At 44.3% G+C, this 27,545-nt stretch overlaps 1 protein-coding gene across 12 annotated transcripts in view; it reads right to left on the reverse strand.

The window, feature by feature from the left end:
* Positions 1-27,545, reverse strand: part of NEDD4L (NEDD4 like E3 ubiquitin protein ligase) — a 358,039-nt gene that overhangs the window by 62,844 nt on the left and 267,650 nt on the right. For all 12 annotated transcript variants that reach the window (XM_044276355.1, XM_044276357.1, XM_044276356.1 and 9 more), the window contains 5 exons: positions 9,786-9,836; positions 8,529-8,590; positions 8,338-8,440; positions 2,090-2,256; positions 374-503 (listed from right to left, as the gene is read on the reverse strand). In XM_044276355.1, coding sequence (XP_044132290.1) covers positions 374-503; positions 2,090-2,256; positions 8,338-8,440; positions 8,529-8,590; positions 9,786-9,836 — 513 coding nt within the window. The remainder of the gene's footprint in view (positions 1-373; positions 504-2,089; positions 2,257-8,337; positions 8,441-8,528; positions 8,591-9,785; positions 9,837-27,545) is intronic.

The raw sequence follows: 27,545 nt of genomic DNA on the forward strand, positions 1-27,545 counted from the left end.
ACTCTGTAGTTTTTAATTATTCTACCCAGTGTTTTTGGAGTCACCTATTCCCCTGTGGGCCGGTCCGAGCCATCAGTACCTGATGATCACCGATGGGCTGACAGAGGGAGCCCCCTTCTTCTGTCAAACTCCTTAGATGTCACGGTCATGGCTGCTGGCATTTGCTGCTAATGGCATTGACACAGCCCCTTTGCACGTGCCATCTAGTGGACCTATCATTACGCTGTAAGAACACCACAGTAACAATGTAATGCTATGTCCTTTTTCGAGGAAGGAATTAACCTAAGCATGTTTTTGAAATTGAGGATGTAGAAAACATGCCATCGTTGGATACAGGGCCCAGACCAAGCTGCTAGGCCGAAGCTTTACTCACCTCTGGTATATCTGTTCCTTCTACATGTTCTGGCTCAAGGTCTTCACTAATGTGTCTCCTGGACCGGAACACTCGGTGGGCCTCTTGCTGTATGTGTCTGATGTTATTATCGGTTTCGGATGTGACGTCTCTGGTGATGGGCAAGAGAAGATGGTAAAAGGCAGAACATGGTAGCATGGAACAGCAACTGCTACACAAACTTCGATGAATGGTGTAAGTATGGAGTAAAGATATTGGAGACAGTGACAGAATTGAAACAGCAATTTGACCAATTATGTACTTATACATGAAATGAGCAGCATTATGGATAATTACAAAGACTCATGACTTGGTGTAAGGCATTATAGTCAGACATCTGGATGGGGCGAGGTGGTGTGGTCTTCTGTCTGGGCTTGGGAGCTCAACTGCTTAGAGTAACAGATGGGGCAATCCTTCTGGTCACCATGGATGCTAGCAATGGACCTTCATGGTTACTGAACAGGTCACAGATTCTGTTTGCTATACACAAGACTGCCCCTCCATGGTACACAGACTTATTTCAGTTCAATGCATGGGGCAAACTGGTCTAAAAATCCTGCACCTTCAGAATGAAAACAAGGAGGACCACTGGGTAATGTGCAATAATATAAAAAATATTCTAAATATAGGCTCTGAATGAAGGAGGCTTGGGGACCCTCAAGCAGTATACGCGAGTACAGGATATACTGGAAGCGAGTTACTACAGACTGCATTCAGGTAAGTGAGTAGAGACTACTTTAGAGTAAGGCCTCATGCACACGACCGTTGTTATGTTCCGTTCCGCAAAATGGGGTTCCGTTGTTCCATGACCTGTTTTTGTTTCCGTGTGTCTTCCTTTATTTTTCGGAGGACCACCAGACATAAAGGAATGTAAAAAAAAAAGTCTAAGACAGGTTTGCCATGCAAATGATAGGAAAAAAACGGACGCGGACGATAATCTTGTGTGCATCCGTGTTTTTTAGCGGTCCCATTGACTTGAATGGGTCCGCGAACAGTTTTCCGCGAAAATAATAGGACAGGTTATATTTTTTTGACGGACTGGAACCACGAACGCGGATGGCAAACGGTGCATTAGCCGAGTTTTCAACGGACCTATTGAAAATCAATGGGTCTGCAGAAAATCACGAAAAACGGCGCAACGGACACGGAATAAAACAACAGTCGTGTGCATGAGGCCTAAGGAGTTAAAAACATCTGGATGGGGCAAGGTGGCGTGGTCTTCTATCTGGGCTTGGGAGTTCCACTGTGTGGAAAAACAGATATGATATAACCCTTCAGGTCACCACAGATGCCAACAATGGACCTTCATGGTTTCAGTATTGAACAGGTCACAGGTGTTATTTTCTATATACAGGACTGCCCCCTCCATACTACACAGACTTGTTTCAGTTTAATGCTTGAGGAAAACTGGTCTAAAAATCCTGCACCTTCAGAATGAAAATTTGGAAGACCATTGGGTAATGATCAGGAATATACATCATATTTTAAGAAACAGTATGTGCTATCACTGAAGGAAGGAGCCTTGGGGACCCTCACACAGCATACAGAGAAAGGATACAAGTGAGTTACCAGAGACTGTATTCATTTGGTCAATATTGAGATGTGTTTGACTAAACTCCTTACACACAGATCTAGGCAGGCTTGATATACCGTCATTTAATTCTGGATGAGTACTACAATAGCATTCAAGATACGTACATTAGGCTTGGCCGGTGCCACTGTGTGGTCCTGTTATTATGGTTAACATAATATGTACGCCCAAGATTGTCCACTTTCTCCTCCCATCCTGGAGGCATAGGGGGAGCCGGCGGCTCTTGTTGGTGTGGAGAGGTAGAGTCATTTGAGTCTACAACATCCCAGGCATGCTGGAAAATAAGAATATGATAAATTATATTTTAAAGGGGAAATTCCACATACAATTTATTCAACTTGAGTTGTCAGCCAATAACCTGCTACTTGGTCCTTTTTGGAATAAAAAATAAATCCCACATAGTTTAGCATTGAGGAGCTTTAAATATACGTTAAACTTTGAGAAGTGGGGAATCAACACAAATTGCTCAGATGAATTTTAAGCCATTGGTTGATTTTACCTTGAATGTTGCTCATGATATGTCAACTACATGTCTACAATCGGGAACTCCATTATGTAGGTCATGAGATGACACTGCTAATGAAAAACTGAGCACCCACAAGAGGCCAACCTTCATGGATTCCAATATCACTGCTTCGCAAGACAGATTTGGTTTTCATGAGAGCTAGGTGACAACCTCTATCTATCTGTGCTATAATAGCAGCCATTTTGGTTGTTACCTGCAACCAGTTTTAACTAAAGATGATGGCCATGCACATTTGATGAATTTTTTTTATGAACCCACCAATGATAGTGATGTCCCACCTCTTGGGAAAGAATGTCTGGAATTCAACATGTCAGATTCTTCTGATCTCATTGGAGATACGCTTCCACCAAACGTATCTGCAACCAGTTTATGTCCCATTCTCTATAGCCAAAACCCAAGTGAAAATTTATATTGGGAAGGGGGGTTGTCGGCTAAAGACCTGCTTAAAATGTATGGCCGGCCTAAGAAACAGCTTGAACCTTTTATTATTTCTAGAAGAGAACAACTCATCGGAAATCACTTATCTATTATCCACCTCCCAGCTACCAGTCCAACCTGTAAAATATGTTTTTGTCTCCTGTGTAATTATCAAGACAAAAATCAGGATTAAATGGACCTGGAGCTCCCACTGGCCAAGCAACCACCCCTGAACAATTGTCTATTGTCTCATTAAGTGATTTCACTCTGAGCAAATGATCAACCTATTCAGCAAACTGAAAGGCTCATTATGAATTATACATTTACTGTGCGTGAAATCTAGGTCGGTAAATATCATCTGCAGGGTTAATCAACACTTTGGTATAACAGCCTGGTAATAAAGATTGGATGGGTCTCTTTTTCGGCTGGTCTCTGAAAAAGAAGCAGATCGCAGGTTGTTTCACTGATTGAACCCCATGTGAGCTGCAATCTGCCAGAGAACATGACTGGCGTTCAACTTTCCTGCAGTGCCTCCACAGGAGAAAAGCAGCATTACCATTACCGAATTAAATCAGCTGAATGTCTTTGTAATACACAGACATACAGGGTTCTACAGAGAGAGAGAGAGAGAGAGAGAGGGGGTCTTTGTAGTCAGTCTTCACTTTGATGGAAGTGCCAAATGAAGGATGCCCCTTTATTAAAACCAGGACTGTGGAGTCGGAGTCCACGCTAGTTTGGGAATTATTGTACCAACTACCGCTGCAGCTTAAAAATAATATTATCTGTTATTAATATTGCGTAATTAATCTACTAACTCTCATATACATTTAGAAAAGTTTTGAAATGTTAATCATACATATCTTTTATGCTCTATAACTCTAATGCCCTTATTTATCAAAATCAATGATCAGCAGAATGTCCTAGTGGTGATAGATAATCCTTTCTTATCTCTGTGTTTTCTCCTGTCCTTATACTATACACAGTGATACGCAGGGTGTTATAGTGGTGATAGATAATCAGTTCTCACCTCTTCTGTGTTCTTCCTTATACTATAAACCGTTAAAAGCATGGTGTTCTAGTGGTGATAATCCATTCTCACCTCTTCTGTGTTCTTCCCTATCCTTATACTATAAACCGTGATAAGCAGGGTGTTCTAGTGGTGATAGATAATCAGTTCTCCCCTCTCATGTGTTCTCTCCTGTCCTCATACTATAAACAGTGATAAGCAGGGTGTTCTAGTGGTGATCGATAATCAGTTCTCACCTCTCCTGTGTCCTCCTCTCCTTATATTATATATAGTATTTAGCAAGGTGCTCTAGTGGTGATAGAGAATCAGTTTTCACCTCTCCTGTCCCTTATACTATAAAAAGTGATGAGCAGGAAGTTCTAGAGGTGATAGAAAATCAGTTCTCCCCTCTGCTGTGTTCTCTTCTGTCCCTTATACTATAAACAATGATAAACAGGGTGTTCTAGAGATGAAAGATAATCATTTCTCACCTCTCCTGTGTCTTTATACTATAAAGAGTGATAAGCAGGATGTTCTATGGGTGATAGAAAATCAGTTCTCACCTCTCCTGTGTTTCTCCTGTCCCTTATACTAGGTATCTCCATGCTGTTCTATGGCTCTTAGTTACAATAGCTGAAACTGTGCTGCACATCTTCAATAGCAAGTTCCTCCTCTAAAAACCAGAGGAGGATGCTCACTAGTGGGCATGCCTGCAGTTACCTCAGAACTGCTAGACAAGACAGAAAGACAGCTTTAAGGGGTTGTCCAGGGGTAAGTAACTTTTTACAGGGGGCCACAGCCTCCGAACGCTATGGAAAGAATTATACTTACCTACCCCCCGTCGCTCTGGTCCTGCATGCTGCCTTCAGTGTGTCAATCTTCCAGTCCCACGGTTATCACAGGCATGATCATCAGCTCTGCTGCAGCCAATAACTGGCTTCAGTGGTGGTGTGCCTTCTGTGGACACCTCAGCGCTGAATCCAGTCATTGGCTGCAGCAGAGGTGATGATCATTCCCATGGCAGAGAGGAAGAAAACAAACTAAAGATCGTAAGACAAACACATGGACCTGAGCTGTGGATAGCATGTATGAATCTTTCCATAGCAGAGGCAGGCTGTGGGCTCCTGTGAAAAGTTTTTAATTCCCAGAAAACCCTTTCATGGCAGCGATACACTTTTTACATGTTTCTTTTATTCCAATTTAAACCTGCATTCCTAGGACATACATAGATTCTTTTTACCATTATTAAGTGTATAAGAGTTTTTTTCCAGTTACTAAATGCATAGTGCATTATATATTTACTTATTAGAATAAAAAAATTGGAGGAATTTCAGAAATTGTACTCCAATAAATATGATTTAAGTTCTATTATAGTATCCCGATTACCGTACTTAGATGATGGTAAGAAAAAGACTGATGTTAGCAGTTACTACAGGAAATGTATTACTAAATTATTGCTTATTTATGAAGGAATCTGAGTAAGAAGTTTGGCTTACCGACTCCACATCCCTGATGTCAATGCCCTAATAGAAAATTAAGTGAAATTTGCTAGCTGTGAAATCATGCAGCAGATGTTGTATTGTAAAATTTAAATTTGACTGCTTTGCTGAATAAAAAAAAATAAATTGTTTTGTGATAAATTACTCCGCCACAAAGCACATTTCTTTTTTAAGTAGTGGGTGCAATGACAAGAAGCGGCGATTGCGCTGCTCACCATCACTGTACCCCTTAGATGTCTCGATCAGCTATAAATGTGGCATCTGAGGGGTGCAATGAAGGGGAGCAGCACAATGTAAAAAAATTAAATTAAATCATACTTACCTAATCTATCTGATCGCAGCGAGTCTCACACCATCTTGATTGAAGATCTAGCACAAAATCTCGCTCAGCCCGTGATGACGTCATCACGTCGGCCGTATGTCACCACGCACGGGATTTCATGCTAGATCTTCAATCAAGATGGCAGCAGCCAGCTCGTTGAGATCAATTGGATGAGGTAAGTATGATTTTTTTTTTTTTTTACCACCATTCACAGAAAATGTATTAACTACCACGAAGCACGAGGACTCGCTCAACACTAATCCTGAATAATTTGGAGTAAAAACAAGGAGAGGAACAAAGTGAAGTGAATGGGGCTAAGCTGCAATTCCACACACAACAGATGTGGCATTGCTTTGGAAGAAAAGAAAAGGGCCACACTGTATTAAATTTGTGCAAGCCAACATAACATGAAATCTAATAGCAGCTACTTAAACTTTGTTTCAATATGATCCTAGAAATATAGAACTGAATCAGCTGAAACTCAATCTGTCTAACTGACCTCATGAGATGGTCAACAAATACCATGTCTATGGTCACTGACCCTTCAGTCACAAACTTGACAGCTGTGACCACATCTGCATCGGAGGCACATCCGTTGCAAATGCTGTCACATTTAACATAAAAAGCACTGCATGCAGCACTGTTTTTCCCACCAAGAGATGAAGAACATCTTGACGGAAACTCAAGTCAAGGTGGTCTGTCAGGGGCTGCTGTTGTCCAACTGATCTGGCACAGTGCTGTGGCTTCTGTCATAAATGAAAGCCACAATTCTGATGTGCACAGAAACTTAGAGAGACATTGGGGAGTCTATATTCTGTGACTCTGTTCCCCTTCCTTTGGTGTGTCTCAGGATAGCCAAAGACAATCTATAGGATGACCAGTCCAAGGCATCAGAGTTGTAGCCGCTTTGTCGAAGCAATTAGCCAACGTCAAAGTGATTGGATTCTCACAATGGAGAATGGCAAAATGTGTTCAAAAGGTAGTAAAATGCTAAGCATAGCCATTAATATCAGCCAAACCTGCTGGCACGACCAGCTGACCATCTAATGTGTATGGTGGCCACCCAACTCTCCCCAACAGGCGAGAGAAGCATTAAGCTGTTGGATTTCAAAATGTCTGACTCTCTTGTTTAGGGGTGAGCGAATTGAGCTTCGGATCCAAGATTCGAAGTTGATTCATTCCCCAACTTCGTTTTAATGCCGTACGGAGACCTCTCTCCGTACAGCATTAAAATGTATAGGCTTCGTAGAGACAAAATTTGTTAAGTCCTAAGTCGCGCTTTGATTCTACAAATTTAAAAACATTTTAAAACACGAATATGGAGTCGGCTTCAGTACTGGCTGGTACCTCGGTACCGAAGCCATCTTCGGATTCCTGTTTTAAATGTTTTTAAAAAGTTGTAGAATGGAAGCCCGAAGTTCTTCACCAAAGTGACTTAAAGGGGTTCTCCTGGAATTAAGAAAATGAAAATACTTTAATATTACTTTAGAATAAATATATTTTCAAATACCTTTCATTATAGTGGCTCGTTTTGTCTGGGGATCAATCATCAATGGAAATAAAATGGCCACCATGCTATTAGTACACACAAAACCTGTCCTAATCACACAGCAGGACAAATTACTTCACAACACTGAGCTAAAGAGCTGCGTCATCCTCCTCTGTGCTCTGCTCGTTAGGGATTATGATCCTGTATACAGTTTAATATGATCTTCAGCTGAATCTCTGTAGGAATGGAGCTCATGAGGAGACATGAAGTGTAGAGAGAAGGGTGGAGATCTGGCTAATGAGCAGCATTATGACAGCCTCACATCACCACAGTCTGTCCTGTCCGTCTTCTCTGTACTTCAGGTCTCCTCATGAACTCCATTCCCACAGAGATTCAGCTGAAGATCTTAACAGCTGTACTCAGGATCATAATCCCTGACAAGCAGAGCAGAGATGAGGATGAGGCGGCTCTTTAGCTCAGTGTTGTGAAGTCACTTGTCCTCCAGTGTGATTAGGACAGGTTTTGTGTGTACTAATAGGACGGCGACCATTTTATTTCCTAGACAAAGCGAGCCATTATAACTAATGAAAGGTATTTGGGAATATATTTATAATACATTAATATTTAAGTATTTTCATTTTCTTAATTCCCGGAGAACTCCTTTAAGGAATTTTGCCTCCAAGAAGCACGTACATTAAACTGCTGTACAGAGACAGCTCTCGGTACATCATTAAAACGGGGAACGAGTCGACTTCGAATCTTGGATCCGAAGCGCGATTCGCTCTCCCCTACTTGTATGCCACATGTAATAGCAATTCTGGAGCATCTATCCTCATGACAGATGTCAGACTGTTCAGGGGCACAACACTAACTAGTCGCACCCAGTCACATGAGTCATTCATAGTTCTAGCAGTAATAATAAAGGAATGGCACAATATAGAGACATAGGAATAGATGCTAGAGAATTGTTATTACAAGTAGTTACTAAAACAGAAATGTTAAGAGATGTGACTACCCAGAATGGACTTTCTTAGCAGACAACCTGACAGACATGAAGAAAGATATAATATAATGTATAGGGCGAGTCTCATTTTACCTCCGCTTCTTCCCTCTGCTCACTGGTTTCTTCCTCCTGTGCCCCGTTCTTTGGCAAATACGCCATCTTTAATCTCAGGAAACCTTTCACCCGAGACTTGTGGCTGTAAAATTCAACATAAAGACTCGTCAAGTGAGAAGTTTCATGTGTGGACTGAGCATATAAACTAGGACCCTTCAGGGAACACTCACCTTCTTGGTCTCAGTAAAAAGTCTTTGAATGTATACGGCCTCTCCATTATTGGATCTTCGGTCTGTTAACAAGAAGGTTAATTTTTAACGTCATCTTTCGCTCTGCACATTTTGCTTTGCTCAATATCTAAACATTATTCTTGGAGAAGGAATGCTTGATGTAAAAAAAGCTTGGGTCCTATAAAAGTATGTGAGCCCTCAGGAATTTCTGCTCACATTGGTCATCAGAATCCAATAAAAAAAAAAAAAAAACTTTCATTCATTTACAGGTAATTCTACTTTCACACCAACGTTTTTGCTGGATCTGTCATGGATCAGCAAAAACGTCTGCATTCGTTATGAATGGATCCGGTTGTATTTTCTTTAACATAGCAAGTACGGATCCGTCTCTCAAACCACTGTAAGTCAATGGGGGGGCGGATACGTTTTCTTTTGTGTCAGAGAAAACGGATCCGTCTTCATTGACTTACATTGTGAGTCATGACGTCCATCTTGCTCCGCATCCCAGGATGCACTCAAAAACGCTGCTTTCTGCGTTTTTGCGTGCGTCATGGGAACGCAATGAAACAGAACGGAAGGCATTCTGGTGCACTCTGTTCCCTTCAGTTCAGTTTTGTCCCCATTGACAATAAATAGGGATGTTTTCCCCTGCTATTGAGATCCTATGACAGATGTTTCCTCCGAAGTCGATTCGCTCATCCCTAATCGCCAGTGCTATACCTGATCGTCAACATCAGGATGCGCCAAAGTGGTGGATCCTGATGGCCATACACTGCAGACAAGCCTGGGAATGCTATTAGGCCCCAGGCTCCCATACCAAGACATCAGCACCCCACAATCTCATTTGCGGGGTACTAATGGGAGACAGAGGAAGCCGCTTCCCTCTAAACCATTTAAAGGGTTAAACAGCCTAACTCAGTCCTTCTGCCAATCTGGGCCTTTAGAGCAGGAGCCTAGCTCTCCTGTAAGAGCCTAGTCCCCGTGCGCAGCACTGAGACTAGGCTGTCGTAAAAAGGAGTATGGGTGGTCACTAAGGGATCAACATGCCGGCAGTCTGAAGGTAGGAGGGCATCAATGAAGCAAAACCATTGTATAACCCTGACTGCAAATATTTAACCTCCCTTACCCAACATCATAACCCAAACTAGAGCAGGAGGAAAGCAAATATTAGATCTTCAAAAAATGGGTAAAGGTCATCCCTGAGGGTCCTGAAGAAGTTGCTTGACAAAGGGCGAATAAGAACCCCGGTCATCTTACCGGTAGGTGGTTTAGAGGCACGTCAACTTGACCCAAGAAGTCATCTCTCGTCTGTAAAGACAAATAGGACAAAGTTTAGTGACCTACAAACTACGGCAAGGGTCAGCTAAAAACTTAAACTCAAGACAATCTTCTGATATGTTCTTCTCACAGGCATCGAGTACACATGGGGAAATTTGTGACCATAAATTGCAATTAATCTTTAAAATTTAGGGGTTTAACCCCTTTGGCACAGCATAGAGATTTGTGCTGTGTCTGAATTTCAGCAACAGAAATCTCTGGACAATATCAATGGGGTTAGAGTGCTACACTTAGACCATTAATTCAGTGAATCAATGGGGGTTTGAGATCACAGGCTACACCAGTAGGACATGTGTCTATGACATTAGAGATGAGCGAATTTCATATTTTGAAATTCGTTCACGCTTCGTGTACTGGTAAAAGGTGAATTGTGTTATGGATTCCGTTACCACAGACCATAACGCAATTCTATGACGGAATGCATATCGGAATGCCTTTAGAGTAATTCAGTTATTCATTCCGTCATAATAGAAGTCTATGGGCTGCATAACGGATCCGTCCTGTTTCCGTTATGCAGGGGAGTCCTCTTGTGAAAGTCGGTTGTGGAGTTCCCAAGAAAAGGAGAAGAAAAAAAAAAAGACACTTGTTCTTTTTGCAAATGAGGGTTTGAGTGCACTGAGGGGCGGGGCCTAGCTCCTGAGTGCACCTCAGCTGTCCAGTGCTGGCCACACCCCTTAATGTTTTTTGGGGGAAAGATGCAACTGATCGTCACAAAACGGGTATCATATTAATCAGCAGGATGCCGAATTTAATAGGGCTGACCCTGCTGACAGATCATGCTTTGTAAAAAAATAAACACCTAAAAATCACCCTAGTGAGAAAAAATAAATAAAATTTGAGGTCTCATTGGTTGCTAGGGGTAACACAGATCCCAAAATATTGGGATAGTCTAGTGAAAAATAAGCCCCCATTACAGGTCCCTAATACTGTAACTGTCAGGAGTCATTTGCACAACTAGACTGAATTGATGCTTGGGGTCCTTGGAAAGATGGGTAAGAGCTTAAAAAAATTTGTCCCACAAAAAATATTCGACAGTTTTCAAACAAGCGCCTGGATCTGAATACTTTTTTAATTACATTTAATTAAAAATGTTGTATAGCCGCTGAGCTATTCAATGAAATCTCTGTGTATAGCGCCACCTGCTGTTTGCTCTTTTCTAATTTCTCTGTCCTCAGTGAGATGGAGACGCAAGCTCAGTTGCATCCTTCAACTGCCACTAGCTGCAGTAGAAAGGACCCCCCCCCCGAAGAAAGGACACCCCCTCCCGAAGAAAGGACACCCCCCCGAAGAAAGGACACCCCCCCCCCCCCCCCCCGAAGAAAGGACACACACCCCAAAGCTTAAAATAAACCTAGCAGAACAATTTGAGCAATAAATATGGAAATCTTCGAGTCCATGTGAGGTACAGGGCTGGTTCTAGCTTTGTTACAAAACGACTGTCATGTACTAGACGTATGATTTTAATTTTTTACATTCGTCGTGGGATAACCCCATTTAAATACAGTCCTGATCAAAAGTTTAAGACCACTTGAAAAATCATATATTTTACATTGTTGGATCTTAACAAGGTTCCAAGTAGAGCTTCAACATGCAACAAGAAGAAATGAGAGCGAGACAAAACATTTTTTGAGCATTCAATTAATTAAAAATAACGATTAAACTGAAACATTTTCTGTCAGGTAGTCACACGTTGTGATGGCAAAGGAAAAAAAAAAAATCTCCCTTTTTGGAACGTGGTCAGGTTGTTGAACGGCATAAGCAGGGTTTCTCACAGCGCGCCATCGCTGCTGAGGTGGGACGCAGTAAGACAGTCATTTGGAATTTCTTAAATCAACCATGAGGGTTATGGAACAAAAAAGTCAAGTGGAAGACCCAAAAAATTTTCATCAGCACTGAGCCGGAGGATCGAATTGGCTGTCCGTCAAGACACTGGACGATCCTCGACCCAAATTAAGGCCCTTACTGGTGCTGACTGCAGCCCCATAACCATCAGACGGCATCTGAGACTGAAGGGCTTCAAAAACAAAAAACTTCTTCAAAGACCTCGTCTCCTTGAACACCACAGAACTGCTCGTTTGGACTTTGCAAGAGAGCACCAAACATGGGACATTCAAAGGTGGAAGAAAGTTTTATTCTCTGATGAGAAAAAATTTAACCTTGATGGTCCTGATGGTTTCCAACGTTACTGGCATGACAAGCAGATCCCACCTGAGATGTTTTCTACGTGCCACAGTGGAGGGGGGCCCATAATGGTCTGGGGTGCTTTTTCCTTCAGTGGAACAATGGAGCTCCAGGAAGTGTAGGGGCGTCAAACGGCCGCTGGCTATGTCCAGATGTTGCAGAGAGCATTTCTCATGACTGAGGGCCCTCGTCTGTGTGGTAACGACTGGGTTTTTCAACAGGACAACGCTACAGTACACAATGGCCGCAGGACAAGGGACTTCTTCCAGGAGAATAACATCATTCTTTTAGCCCATCCTGCATGTTCCCCAGATCTAAATCCAATTGAGAACCTTTGGGGATGGATGGCAAGGGAAGTTTACAAAAATGGACAACAGTTCCAGACAGTAGATGGCCTTCGTGCGGCCGTCTTCACCACTTGCAGAAATGTTCCCACTCACCTCATGGAAACGCTTGCATCAAGCATGCCGAAACGAATTTTGGAAGTGATAAACAATAACGGCGGAGCTACTCATTACTAAGTTCATGTTTGGAAGTTGGATTTCTGTTTTGGGGGGTTTAGTTTTTTTTGGAGGTGTGGTCCTAAACTTTTGATCAGCTGAAAAACAGCCTGTTTCAGTTTATTCATTGTTTTCATTAAATTGAATGCTCCAAAAATGTTTTGTCTCACTCCCATTTCTTCTTGTTGCATGTTGAAGCTCTACTTGGAACCTTGTTAAGATCCAGCCATGCTAAATAGGATGTTTTGCCATTTTTCAAGTGGTCTTAAACTTTTGATCAGGACTGTATTCCCAGAAGCAATAATAACTCAGGGGCTGTATAGTACATAAGGGATAAATCACATTGTACACATAACGGGTGCAGACAGATAAAAACTTTTTAATCAAGCGAAACAAGGAACGCGGAAATGATTAACTTACACGCTCAGGCATATCCATTTACAAGAAAACAGAGCTGCTAAAAACCCCCGAGCCAGCGGCCAGTGAGATGATACACAATTGACACCAACAATTTTTTGGAGTCATCTTTGAAGTCACTGGATGTCTTACCGTGAAAGTCCATACCTCCCAGCTTTTTAGAGGGACACTATGGTTCATTGTGTGAAAGATCTATGTTTCCTGCAAATCTTTACACTTCAATATATTCAGAAATTACAGAAGTTTCTAAAATCCAAATTGCATCAAATAATGAATTAATATACAAGGCAGGGTCTAATATACAAAAACACTGTCTGGATCAATATGGTAAAGGTAATAAAGCAAATCTGTACTTCAGATCAAAAATAGAGAAATTTAAGGAGCAAAGAGGGACAGAAGTAGGGACTGTCCTTCCAAAGAGGGACACATGGGAGGTCTGAAAGACTGCCCTTCAATATCATTTCTTATTTTATCCAGATAAGAAATAAATTGGCAACAATGTTTAACCTAATATATCGTTATAACCACTCAAGCTTAGTTTTTTCCGACACACAACTCCAAATCCCCTATGTAGACGTAGAAGTAAAAGATAACAGGCTGACTACCTGCAGCCACCACTAGAGGGAGCACACTGCATACTGTGTATACATTGAATTCATAGACATAGATTTAAGGCCTCATGTACATAGCCGTTGCTCGGCCATGCCCATATTGCAACCCGCAAATAGTGGCTCTGCAATATATAGGCACCAGCCATCTGTGTACCGCATCACGAATGCGGACCCATTCACTGGAAGGGGTCTGCAACCCGGAAGGTGTGGAACGGAGGCACAGAACCCCACAAACACTATGGAGCGCTTCCATGGGGTTTCTGTCCGTGCCTCCGCACCGCAAAAAAATAGAACATGTTCTCTTTTTTTGGCGTTGCGGACGGATCACAGACCCATTCAAGTTGAATGGGACTGCATCTGTCTGTGGCAGCCGCACGGATGATGCCCATGCATTAATGAACGCAAATTGCAGTCCTCAATGCACGGAACGGCTGGCACATGTTCCAGCGCATGAGCCCTAAAGAACAGCAGGCTTATAACCAGCAGCCACCACTGGAGGGAGCACATTGCATATTGTTTATACATTGAATTCAATAATAACACAGTATGTCGTAAGCTCCCTCTAGTGGTGACTACAGGCAGTTAGCATATTTAATGTTATGTCTAAGCAGAGACATTTTTTACTTTATATTGCAAAAACAAAGCCGTGACACTAAGAAATAAAGCCGAACACAATTTTAGACCTTAAAAATAACAAGGGAATGTAGATCTACACATGGTGGCTATTAATTCAAAGACTCAAGTCTGTTTGTTTGTTTGTTAGCAGCTCTTTGGCTCAAACAGGGGGCTCTCCTTCTAGGGTGCATGATACATGGACAATTCCTTTAAACACACAAGTGCTGGGTGCTATAGCCATGCCCCCTGCAGCCCTGCTCCATGTGTAACCCCCCTAGAGTAACATTACCACCTTTGCACCCCGCTACTGTCTTTATTGGTTAACCTCATGTCATCTGTGTATTTTTTTTAAGGTCCAAACACTTTGCATTTCCTATTTTGCAACTGTTATGTTCAAGTGTAATTTACCTGGTTCACCAGTAGGTGGCAGGAAGCATGGCAGAGCTACAGTTAGAGAGAATGGAGCCCTTCTTTCCATTCTAACTCTCCCTCTAAGGAGGAGAGGGGACTAGTTAGAGGTCAGTTTAGCTTACATCCTTGCTAGGGGGCAGTCTAGCTTACCCCCTCTTCTAGGGTAAGGGAGCAAGGGCTGGGCACGTTGCCGTTTGACGCGCCTCAGCTAGAGCACCTTCAGTTCTGCTGGATATGGAGGCCACAGCTTAAAGCCTCTGAAGTCAGGAGGAGTTTTTCCTGAACAAATCTAGAGACAAACCAGACTACAAAGTGAAGTACAGCATAAAGAAGAAGCAGAGTTCTATAGCCCGCCTGTCAGCACAGCAGAGCCAGAGAGCAACAGATGGAGCAGAGAGGAGTTTGCATGCCACAGTTTTAATGCTAAAGCCTGCTGGGACCAAGACAGTCTTTAAACCGTTTGGAGAAATGTTTATGAAAAAGCAGTTATTGAACTTCATCACAAGGTCTGGACTCAATTTATTCTTCATCCCCAAGTTAACTTTTCCCCTTTTTCTGCTTCGGAAGACAACGCCTGGGGTCCAGCATATCCAGGTAGGAGCACCGTGACACAACATTACCCAAAGGGACATTGTAGGCCACCCTATACCACTCAGCCATTCACCTACACCTGGGTACCACCACCAACACCATTTCTTAAAGGGACTCTGTCCCGTTGTTGATTCACTGCAACTGGCGTCACAAATATTTCTTAAAGGGACCCTTTGCCACCGTCGGACGTTGCACATGCATAAGAAAATATTTGCTCAGCTTTTAATGTTTGACGAGTTGCACGACCTGGTGAATGAATCTATAGTTGCTGCAATACAAGCGGCAAGCAGAAAATACCCTTTAGGTCTCATTCCCAAGACTGTATTTGGGTCAGTGTCGGATCTGCTTTCTTTGCGGATCGCACGAGGACGCGTTCATTTCTATGGGGAAGCGAAAATTGGTGATATCATTTGTGCGCTGTCTGCAAATTATAGAACACGTCTTATTCTTGTCCATTTTGTGAACAAGAACAGACATTACTAAAATAGGGACTGAGGAAAGTGCAGGGTGCACGTGGCCGGTACCTGTATTTTGCAGGTCCGAGGTTTTGCAGACCGCAGTTCAGCAATAGCCATGTGCATAAGGCCTTAATCAAGGCTTCAAGTGGCAGCGGAGCGCGTGGCACACTGTAATGGATATACTATATTTACGCCGCGTTGATTTGACTCACAGTATGAATACAGCAAGTGCCGGCAGGGTTTACAGTCCGGTAATGCAAGCCTGAACCATCAAACAATGAGTATTGTATGGAGCCAGAACTGAAGACCAGCATTAACAAACATAGTTAAAGGGGTATTCCCACCTCAAACATTCATGGCAACAGAGCTTTATTTGGCATGAATAAAATGTTAGAAGTAAAGTAAATACTGACACACAGGGGACAACTGCTAAAAGGCACTGCGATGCCAGCCATTGGTGGTTGTCATCCATATAGGAGACCATGACGCAGGTTTCTAGTTGCTCTTCTTTTTTAATATAATGATAGATACAGGGCACTTGAGCGTACCCCAAGTCTAAATATGGTACTACATGTAAGCGCCCCTTTGCATGCATTTTTTTTTTGCGGATCGGATGCGGACCCCTTTACTTCAACGTGGACAGCACACTGTGACATGTTGGGTGAGACAAAGGGTTAACGGGAGCTGCTCTGTCACCTCCAGGGTTAACAGGAGAGACATTTTGCTCTCACAGGGGATGTGACATGACCTGTTTATTTCCCAGAGACAGGCTATAGGATGTGCAGCTGGTCTGTGATGTCAGCCCAAGTCAAAGTTATTCCTGGCCGGATGCCTCCTGCGCCCTGTGCCAGCTGACATCGAATACGGGCAAGATGGGCCCTCCTTTTTACAAGACCACAAAACCTCATACCTGAACCCTAAGGTCGTCCGAAAATGCTAGGAGACATAACACAACAAGTCCCTACAATAAGAACTATAGAGATGTGTGTACATGCTCATGGCTGGCCGTTCTGGGCGCATGCTCATGGCTGGCCGTTCTGGGCGCATGCTCATGGCTGGCCGTTCTGGGCGCATGCTCATGGCTGGCCGTTCTGGGCGCATGCTCATGGCTGGCCGTTCTGGGCGCATGCTCATGGCTGGCCGTTCTGGGCGCATGCTCATGGCTGGCCGATCTGGGCGCATGCTCATGGCTGGCCGATCTGGGCGCATGCTCATGGCTGGCCGATCTGGGCGCATGCTCATGGCTGGCCGATCTGGGCGCATGCTCATGGCTGGCCGATCTGGGCGCATGCTCATGGCTGGCCGATCTGGGCGCATGCTCATGGCTGGCCGATCTGGGCGCATGCTCATGGCTGGCCGATCTGGGCGCATGCTCATGGCTAGCTGTTCTGTGCGCATGCTCATGGCTAGCTGTTCTGTGCGCATGCTCTTGGCTAGCTGTTCTGTGCGCATGCTCTTGGCTAGCTGTTCTGTGCGCATGCTCTTGGCTAGCTGTTCTGTGCGCATGCTCTTGGCTAGCTGTTCTGTGCGCATGCTCATGGCTAGCTGTTCTGTGCGCATGCTCATGGCTGGCCGTTGTGGGCGCATGCTCATGGCTGGCCGTTGTGGGCGCATGCTCATGGCTAGCTGTTCTGTGCGCATGTTCATTAACAGTTATGACATCAGCATGCTGTTTTTGTTTGGCAACAGAAAAGCTGTTTATCAGCTAGCGGGTCTAAAAATGACAACACTCAGGAAACCACAGTAATGCCCCCAAAGGATTTTGAGGGTAGGATCAGGAGCAGGTTATGATATGTAGACCTTGGGCAAACATTTTTAATAGCCCCTTTCTCCTTCCTGCAGGACAATGGAGAATTACAAAAGTCACTGAGAAACAATGATATCGTGCACAAATACAAAGAGGCAGAAGTACAAAAATGATACCACTTACATCATACAGCGGCAACCAATACAGTGCCTACAAAAACCACTATATAGTCCCCATAAAAACTATAGGTAAGGTACTACGCAGAGCCCTCAAAAAGCACTATACAGTGCACACTTCCACTCACTACACACAACCCTTAAATGTTACCACCAAGTTTCCCTTTTGTCCCCTCCTTTAAATCATCCTGGGTTATTGTGAAGTCCCTGGCACTCCATGCCCCCTGGTCATTACTGCCCTGTGTACCGATGGTAGAGTGCTGTCCACTGATGGCTGCTTGATCGGTGGCTTTATGTCAGTGGAGGTATCCGTGATCATGAGTGGGCACTTGGGATCAGAGCTGCACCCACATAAATGTAATGCTACACGACGCCACCACAGTAATGGGCATAATACACAAAACACAGAGAACAGAACACCAACAATACATAACAAGGTCTGATGGTATCAGGTCAGAAACAAGCGGGCACCTTGTCAGTGACCCTTGAAATAACTGTATATGTATACACAGCCTATATATTTATACAGTAAATATAGGATGCCACTACTGATTACCCTGCCTCACCACCAGGGGGCTCCATAGAGACGAGGAAGGAATACTCAAATCAGAGCGGACACGTGCTGTCCATAAGCTGGCATGTCACACAATGTACCAGTCATGCCAGCTCACAGCGTCTACACAAATCTAAGTCATCAGAAGGAGCGGAAACCTCATTCACAGGCACAAACAGTTATTAAAGGGGTTGTCTCACTTTAGCAAATGGCATTTATCATGTAGATAAATACAAGGCAGTTACTAATGTACTGTTATTACCCATATTGCCTCCTTGGCTGGCTACATTAATTTTTCCATCATACTATACACTGCTTGTTTCCATGGTTACAACCACCCTGCAATCCATCAGCGGTGTCGTCGTGATTGCACACTATAGGAAAAAGTCCCGGCCTCTCTGCTGGCTGGGACTGCTGGAGAGTGCCTAGTCCATCACTTTTTTCTACAATCCGCAAGCACGACCACCGCTGCTGGATTGCAAGGTGGTCGTAACCGTGGAAACAAGCGGTGTATAACGTGATGGAAAAATGAATCTAGACAGCAAAGAAGGCAATATGTGTAATGACCCAGAGTGCCATTACTACTCCTTTTGGCACCTTGCTACTGTTTCCTATGTGCTAATACCTGTCATCCAATGTATTTTATGTCATCTCAGAATAATGTGCATATTTATTCCATGTAATTGTTGTGTTTCATGTAATGTGCCTGGTTACCACAAGGTGGCAGCACCACTTGGCAGTGCTTAGTTGCAGGGAATGGACTGGATTGTTCCTTCTCCCTTTAGAGGGAGAGAAAGAATGAAAGGAGGAGTTTAGTGTTAGTGAATGTAGTTTAGCCTACCCCTTCCTGGGGAAAGGTTTTATGTTGGCTAGCAGAGCTTTGCCTGCTCTGCTAGGCTCAGAGGCCCTGCCTCTAAAATCCATTTTGGGTGCATGCCCCCTCCTGGGCTTGCATTGCCTAATTCCAAGCTAGAGCTAAAGCTTGACAAGAAGTTCATGGGATTGCCTACAATGGGAGACAGACTGCTATTGCTGGCATAGCAGGGCTGAGAGAGCTACATGAAGGATACAGCAGAGATGAGTTTGTTTGCAGAGAGAGTATTTGCCTGCTGAGATCTATTGATGACTAAGATGAAGTCTGGAAACTGTATGGATTACCGTTTATGCCAAGTAAAATTAACTGTTCAAACGTTTACCAAGTCTGGACTCAACTTTGTTCTACACCATCCAAGTTCTTCATCCCCTTTTGCACTGCTTTGGACGACCATGTCTGGTATCCACCCGTATTCAGGTAGGAGCACCGTGACAAAGTACTACACAAACTCTCAAGGGATATTGTGGCCTATTTAACACCACGCTGGCCTTCCTACACTGGGTACCAACATTACCATCTACAAAGGGGACTCCATGTCCCCGTTGCTTAACTGCAGCTGGCGTCACGTTTACTTGCTCTATAAGAGGGACATATTTCTTAAAAACCTCCTAAGGGGCAAGGGATCCCCCAGACGCTGGGATTGTGGCGCTGCAACCAAGTGGCGTCACGATTGCGGACCGCTGCATATGGACAATCACAATACATTAGTAAGTGTCTTGTAGTAATGTTGTCTACATGATAAATGGCAACCCCTTTAAAGGCAGTGATGGATGATGACATCATGAGCTGGTTCCAGCATAGTGGAACTGGGGGGAAAACCTTCTGACCAATTTCACTGCCTGTCAGCATCTGCTGGTTAAAGTAGGCATACCTGCAAACATAAAGGTATATGAGGTGCCAAATGTGCCAGGGGAGGTCATTCACATGTCCTTCCCCTAAATAACCTAGGGGACTGATCTGAGATATAGATGTTTTGTATCATAACTGGAAACTCATGAAGACCATGAAGCAATAAGGCTACTTTCACACTAGCGTTCGGGCGGATCCGTTCTGAACGGATCCGCTCATAATAATGCAGACGGAGGCTCCGTTCAGAACGGATCAGTCTGCATTATATTAGCAAAAAAAAGCTAAGTGTGAAAATAGCCTGGGACGGATCCGTCCAGACTTTCAATGTAAAGTCAATGGGGGACGGATCCGCTTAAAGATTGAGCCACATTGTGGCATCTTCAAACGGATCCGTCCCCATTGACTTACATTGTAAGTCTGGACGGATCCGCACGCCTCCGCACGGCCAGGCGGACACCCGAACGCTGCAAGCAGCGTTCAGCTGTCCGCCTGTCCGTGCGGAGGCGAGCGGAGCGGAGGCTGAACGCCGCCAGACTGATGCAGTCTGAGCGGATCCGCTCCATTCAGACTGCATCAGGGCTGGACGGCTGCGTTCGGGTCCGCTCGTGAGCCCCTTCAAACGGAGCTCACGAGCGGACACCCGAACGCTAGTGTGAAAGCAGCCTAAGGTGTGTTGATCAGTTTTTTTGTCAGTGTAACAGTGCCAGTCCAAATTCCCCCCATAAATGCAGCAGTTACGATGCCTTCATGATATCACCATGTAATGCTCATATGAATGTGACTATATCAATGCCAAAATCATACCACAGTTGGCACCTTGACTCCACATGACATGGGGCGGAAGTCTAGAAAAAGTTGCTGGAGGAAGGGATGTGGTAGTGGAGACCTTAAATAGTGGAGACCCCGGGGCATTGGCCTCTTTCGGTACTGCTGTAATCAGGTCCTGGCCCTAGGGCAGTGTCCCACTACAAATAGTCTTCATGTGCATTTTGTAGGAGTATGCTATTGACAGATTGAAACTGTGATTTATGGTGTAACTATGCATTTTATGTGTACGGAGCAGCTAACAGGCCTTAGCAACCAGTTGCTATATGGGGCTGTTGTCATCCTCCCCATAAGGAGTGGATGCCTGGCCAGTGTAATGTGTGCTGAGGCAAGCAGAACGCAGCCCTGAAGAAAACTAGCTGACAAGAAAGGTTAAAGATCAGCTAAAATGGACAGAAAAGAATTTACGTATTTGAAAATCACTCCAGTGTTAAAAGGAGGTGCGAGTAGAAGCCCTGTGGACTGCTAAAGGGATTTTGTCACCTGGATTTTAGCTGTAGAGATTTTCACACCATCACATCAGTCTCCACGATTTACTTTAAAATCTACTAGTCTTACCCCCATCTGTCTTGTCATTTAGGGTAAAAATTTATTGCATTTATTAATACGCTTTTATTAATATGCAAATTACCTCTATAAAGGAGCCCAAGGGGCTGTCCCTCTGTCCGTTGGAGCCCAGCCGCGCCCATGATCTTGGAGCCCAGCACCGCCCCTCTGTTAATTATTCACTCTTCACCTCGCTTATATTTTTTTTCCAGAGCGCTGTAATCTCGCGCATGCGCCATGGTTACACTGGTCCAGGCCTGCGCGGTGTCCTGGCAGCAGCCTCACTGAAGCAAGCGCACATGCACCAGCTGTCTGCGCCACTTCCCTCTGGTCAGAGGGACAGCCCCTTGGGCTCCTTATAGAGGTAATTTGCATAATAATAAAAGCGATTTTTACCGTAAATGACAGGACAGATGGGGGTAAGACTAGTAGATTTTAAAGTAAATCGTGGAGACTGATGTCATGGTGTGAAAATCTCTATAGCTAAACTCCAGGTGAAAGAATCCCTTTACCAAGAAGCTTATAGACTCCATAGCAAACATTGTCCAGAAAAAGAAAGGCTTCCGGGTCCTGGACAAACCTAAAAGGCAGAATCCAGAGACTTAAGCCTCTTTCTCACGGGCGTCCAGGATTTGCTCCGGATTTGACTGCGATTGCGTTGTTCAGTTTTTATCGCGCGGGTGCAATGCGTTTTGCACACGCGTGATAAAAAACTGAATGTAGTACCTAGACCCGAACACGGACTTCTTCACTGAAGTTCGGGTTTTGGTTAGGTGTTCTGTAGATTTTATTATTTTCCCTTCTATCTTTATTCAGCAGGACCTGCGCTGATGTCACCACGCGGTGAGCGTGATTACATCATCAAAGGTCCTTTTGCAGGTCCTGAAAGAAGAAGACAGAAGACAATGCCGGCTGCGCGAACAAGAGGATGAGGTGAGTTATTTTTTTATATTTTTTAACCCCCCTCAATCGACATTGTAGTAAGCATTCTGTATTAAAAGGCTATTACTTTCCCTTATACAGTTGTGTAAGGACTGCCAGTCCATGCACGCAGAGAACTGTTACTCATGTTCCTGAACTTGATTCTTTCTTCTGCTAAACTGCCTCATCATTGCCTCCACCGCTGCAGGAGACCCTGTCTTGCACCTCACAATTCATCAACATCAAAGGCAGCCTGAACCACCATCCAACAGCAGAACCCCAAGAGTAGGTGCACCCTACCCATCACTGTACAGCCCAGCTGGGTTTCAGAGTGAGTAAGTACAACCACCATTCTTGCTACTTTCACTCCTATCCTCTGCTTTGGTAGGCACGCTGCAACAGTGTCTGCCAAAGGGTTCCACAACAATATCTGCCACACTGTGCACTCTATGCCCTAATACTGGTAACTGGTGGCCACCGTAGTAGTGCCAGGCTCGGAATAAGCTTGTCTTGCGCTACAGTAACTTTTATAATGGTCTTTCACACTTAGTTGGATTAATTCCAAGATCTCTGAATGAAAAGTCCATGGACCTGTTGGGCCAAGATGGCTCTGGACATTAGGTAACAGGCCCTCGTCCTAGCCTGGCTTCTCAGGACACTAAAATATAATCCCACGAGTACTGAAAGCTCTGCTACACAGATGATGCCGGGTCCTATCACCCAGGGGTTCCTTAAGTGAAGCGTTGTAAAATTCCAACACTTCTCCGCACACCTCTCGGTGTCACTCAGCCGTCTAAATACAAGGCGAGGAGAAGTTATTTTTAAGGTGCATTTCTGAGAAACCTCTTAAGCCGAGTACAACTGTAAGGAAGTATCCGCTAATCACTTACAACCCGTCACTCAATGTAATTTACTCCTGATCATGTAGGACCCATTTAAGTGATCTTTTCTTCTCTGTTCACATATCAAGATAAGAACTCTGCTGGTTTCCAAAGAGCAGTGCACTGTGGGAGCTTAATTAAATAATTAAAAAAAATGGAGTATGCTCATATTTCTATAGTATAGTATAGTATAGATTGGGTTTAGAAAACCCAATGGTCAACCACCTCAGGTTTGGTCCTTGGAATCCACCATGTCTGGACCCACTAAAGGCTAAGCTATCTGACAGAACCAAGGACAACTAGTAGAAGTCTGAATGCAGCTGTGGATGTGACTACAGAAAAGTTAAGATCCCCAACAGCAGTAAACATAGCCTGTATGACCTAATATTTGTTACAGCTGAAGGTCTGTAACAATTGCATCCAGTGGACTCTGAATTGTTACATTGTAACAAACCATTAAGACAGATTTGTACTTTTTGATATATACTGTAACTTAGATAACATTGATTGGCTACAACGGTAACAAACTCTCAGCCGTGAGAGTTTGTTACAGCTTTCAGATATAAATAAGAATGTTTCAATTCACTGACAGCACTTAAATGAAGGATAAGACCACATGGTGGAGTCATGTCGCATGCCGGTCAAGAACGGCGGGGCTGAACAGGTTGCAGAAGGATCGAATTAAACTTATGAAGACGGCACTGTTTAGTTGGTCTGCATAATGGCTATGCGGCGCCTTCAATTTTCTTAAAGGGATTCTGACACCAAGATTGGAGCTAGAGAGCTTTTCACATAATCTGATCAGTCTCCTCGATCTAGATAAAAATATACTAGTCTTACCCCCACATGTCTGGTCATTTAGGCCCAAAAAAAATATATCGCTTTTATTCATATGCTAATTATCTTTGTAAGGAGCCTCAGGGGCTGGCCGTAGAAGCCCAGCCACGCCCCTTATCTTGGAGCCCAGCACCGCCCCGCTGTTAATTATTCACCCCTCTCCTCGCTGATTTTTTTTTCTTTTCTTCTAGTGCGCCGTAATCTCTAAAGGAAGAGCGAAGTGCGCAGACAGCTCGCACATGCGCGCTTCCTTCTGTAAGGCTGCTGCCAGGACACCGCGTGGGCCCGGCCGAGTTGATGCTGGGCGCATGCGCGAGATTACGGTGCACTAGAAAAAAATAAATCAGCGATGAGAGGGGTGAATAATTAACAGCGGGGCGGTGCTGGGCTCCAAGATGAGGGGCGCAGCTGGGCTCCAACGGCCAGAGGGACCTTACAAAGGTAATTAGCATATGAATAAAAGCATTTTTTTTTTGCCTAAATGACCAGACATGTGGGGGTAAGGCTAGTATATTTTTAATTAGATCGAAGAGACTGATGAGATTATATGAAAATCTCTCTAGCTCAAATCTTGGTGACAGAATCCCTTTAAACTGAAGGCCATATAAAGCCCCCTGGACTGACAAGGTCTTCTAGTAACACCGCATTCAGCATCAGCGGCGATATCATTGTACCTGAGCAGTCTGAACACATGATGGAAGATTGGGCACAGGATCTCCACTGAACTGGAACCTGATAGAGACTGATAAAATAAGATAGCCGCCGTCTATTTTCGGCCATGTCTCCTGAGGGGAGTAATTGCTGACTGCTGGTAGGACTGTACAGATTACACGTGGTGCTATCACAGCGAGTAGATCTGCAGGCAACAAAAGGTCACAATCTTTTGTTAACGATTAGGTAGGTTTACCGGCAGAAAAAAACTCATTGTGGCATCCTTATGTGTTGACTAAGGCATGGCTCTACGATATCCCCCCCCTTCCTCCCAAATAATATGGGGCTGTGTGGCCCCCAAAAAGTTCCATGTTGTGCAGCTCCACCCAAAAAGGCTCTACACTACTCCAAAGGCCCAGGTCCTGAGCCCCACCCTTAAGGCCCAAACTCTGCACTTCTTCAAAGCCCCAGGGTCGGTGCCCTCACCTCCAAAGGCACAGGCTCGGTGAGTCCCCCCAAAGGACGAGAATGTACAGCCCTCTCAAAGGCCCCCGGCTGTGCATCCCTCCCAAAAGGCCCCCGGCTGTGCATCCCTCCCAAAAGGCCCCCGGCTGTGCATCCCTCCCAAAAGGCCCCCGGCTGTGCATCCCTCCCAAAAGGCCCCCGGCTGTGCATCCCTCCCAAAAGGCCCCCGGCTGTGCATCCCTTGTCCCCAATTAAAAAAATCCAGGCCGCAAGCATCACTCTGCAGTGGCTCAGGCTTTGCTACATCTACATATGGACATAAAAAGAACCGATTAAGCAATCCTCCCACTGCACTAATTATCAATGAATGTATCTGCCTCTCATGTCTGTACATTACATGCCGAAAACATATGTGGGATAAGTCAGTGATAATTTCGTAGACACCCGGGCCGTCATTTCTTGCAGAAGTCTGCCCGTGACAAGGAGCCGACTTCCTGAAGGCTTCACAGACATAATGGTGAACAGCACGCTATGTCCTGACACATTACACCTTGTCTGCTCCTCCATGTCATGAAACTGCCACTTGATTTAGGTCGAAACCTTTCCCTGCAGTGGTTTCTGCCATCACCGAGCTTCCTGGAAAGAGGCCCGGGGCGCCAGCACAGGTGCCAATTTTTACAAGAACAATCACTTCGATGGACACTTCACAGCCGAGCGCGTGCTCCTTAAGTGTCAAGAGTGCCTCTGATTCAGGGTGCTACAATGTGAAGAATTATACAAACACTTGGATTATTTGTCTCAATTTTGTAGTATAATACCCAAATATGCAGAAAAAGAAATTGTTAAACTTTTCATGGCACAGGTGGGGCAGATTTCTGAACCTGAAAGGAAAGCTGTCCACAATAACCAATCACAGCACAGCTTTCATTTTTCAGAAGTAGAATATGAAATGAAAGCTGCGCTGTGATTGGTTACTATGGGTAGCACAGGTAGTTTTTCTGTTAGGCCCCCACCATTCTGTCTATAACAAAAGCCGTTGGCCACAGCAACCAATCACAGCGCAGCATTCATTTTTCACTAGCAGAATACGAAATGAAAGGTGCACTGTGATTGGTTGCTATGGGCTTCAGAGGCAGTTTTCATGTTAGGGTTCACCAACTTGCCCATAGCAACCAAACACCGCACAGCTTTAATTTCTTACAAGTTTCTAGTAAAATGAAAGCTGCACTGTGATTGGTTGCTAGGAGCAACAGAGGCAACTTTTCTGTCAGACAGGTTTCATGAATTGCCCCATCCTGCTTATAAGAAAAGCTCTTAGCTGAGCTGTGATTGGTTGTTATGGACAAGAGCTTTTCTTATAAGCAGGATGGGGCAATTTATGAAACCTGTCTGACGGAAAAGTTGCCTCTGTTGCTCCTAGCAACCAATCACAGCTCAGCTTTCATTTTCCTGGAGCAGAATATGAAATGAAAGCTGCGCTGTGATTGGTTGCTATGGGTAACACAGGCAGTTTTTTTTTAATGTTAGAAAGGTTTTACTGTCTATAAGGGTCCATTCACACGTCCGCAAAATGGGTCCGCATCTGTTCCGCAATTTTGCGGAACGGGTACAGACCTTTTCATTTTCAATGGGGCCGGAATGTGCTGTCCGCATCCGTATTTGAGGATTTGCACTTCCACATCCATGCTTTCGTTTCCGCCAAAAAATAGAACATGTCCTATTCTTGTCCGCAATTGCGGACAAGATTAGGCATTTTCTATTATAGTGCCGGCGATGTGCGGTCCGCAAATTGCGGAATGCACACTGCCGGTGTCTGTGTTTTGCGGATCCGCAAAACACACACATGGACGTCTGAATGGAGCCTAAAAAAAGCTATTGCAACCAAACTTTCATTTCATATTCTGCTTTTGAAACATGTAAGCTGCACTGTGATAGGTTGCTATGGGTAACAGAGTACTTGCTTTAGACAGGTTCATAATTCCCCACAATAAATAAACCGTATTCGCCAAAATGTGTAAACAATATCACATAGAAGGGACAGCGCAGACCCTAGATCTAATCCTACATGGAAACACGCAACATATGTCCAAAGCCCACAGAACACTGACTGTATACAGTACAGGTCGCGACAAACCCAGCTCTGCTACATCTGTGCATTGAGCAGCTTTATGTGCAATACAGATATCACCTAGTGTTGAGACTAATGACCACCTCGGCTTTGCTGCTTCACATTATCAGCATTACTATTATCACGACGATCAGGACCTCTTCGCAGCGGCAGCCATAGGATCATATAATGAGGAGTCTTCCATCCTGCTGATCACATAGGCTCAGCCATCTGCATCGTGACCCACACAACAAAGGAAAGACGACCCCCAAATTTTTTCAGACATACTGTAGAATAAAACTCAAATCCTCCCATATTTTGGCAGAAATCTTTTTTTTTTGTCCTTCCCACCCTAAGCATGTGACTGCAAAATGGACGCCTCCCTGAGAAGAAGAAGAAAGGAAGCAAGGCACAAGGAAAGGCAGGGAGACTCACGCTCAACTCCGGGGGAAAGGAAACCCTC

The sequence above is a fragment of the Bufo gargarizans genome, chromosome 1 (genome assembly GCF_014858855.1).
Source record: "Bufo gargarizans isolate SCDJY-AF-19 chromosome 1, ASM1485885v1, whole genome shotgun sequence".
In the NCBI taxonomy this organism is placed as follows: Eukaryota; Metazoa; Chordata; class Amphibia; order Anura; family Bufonidae; genus Bufo; species Bufo gargarizans.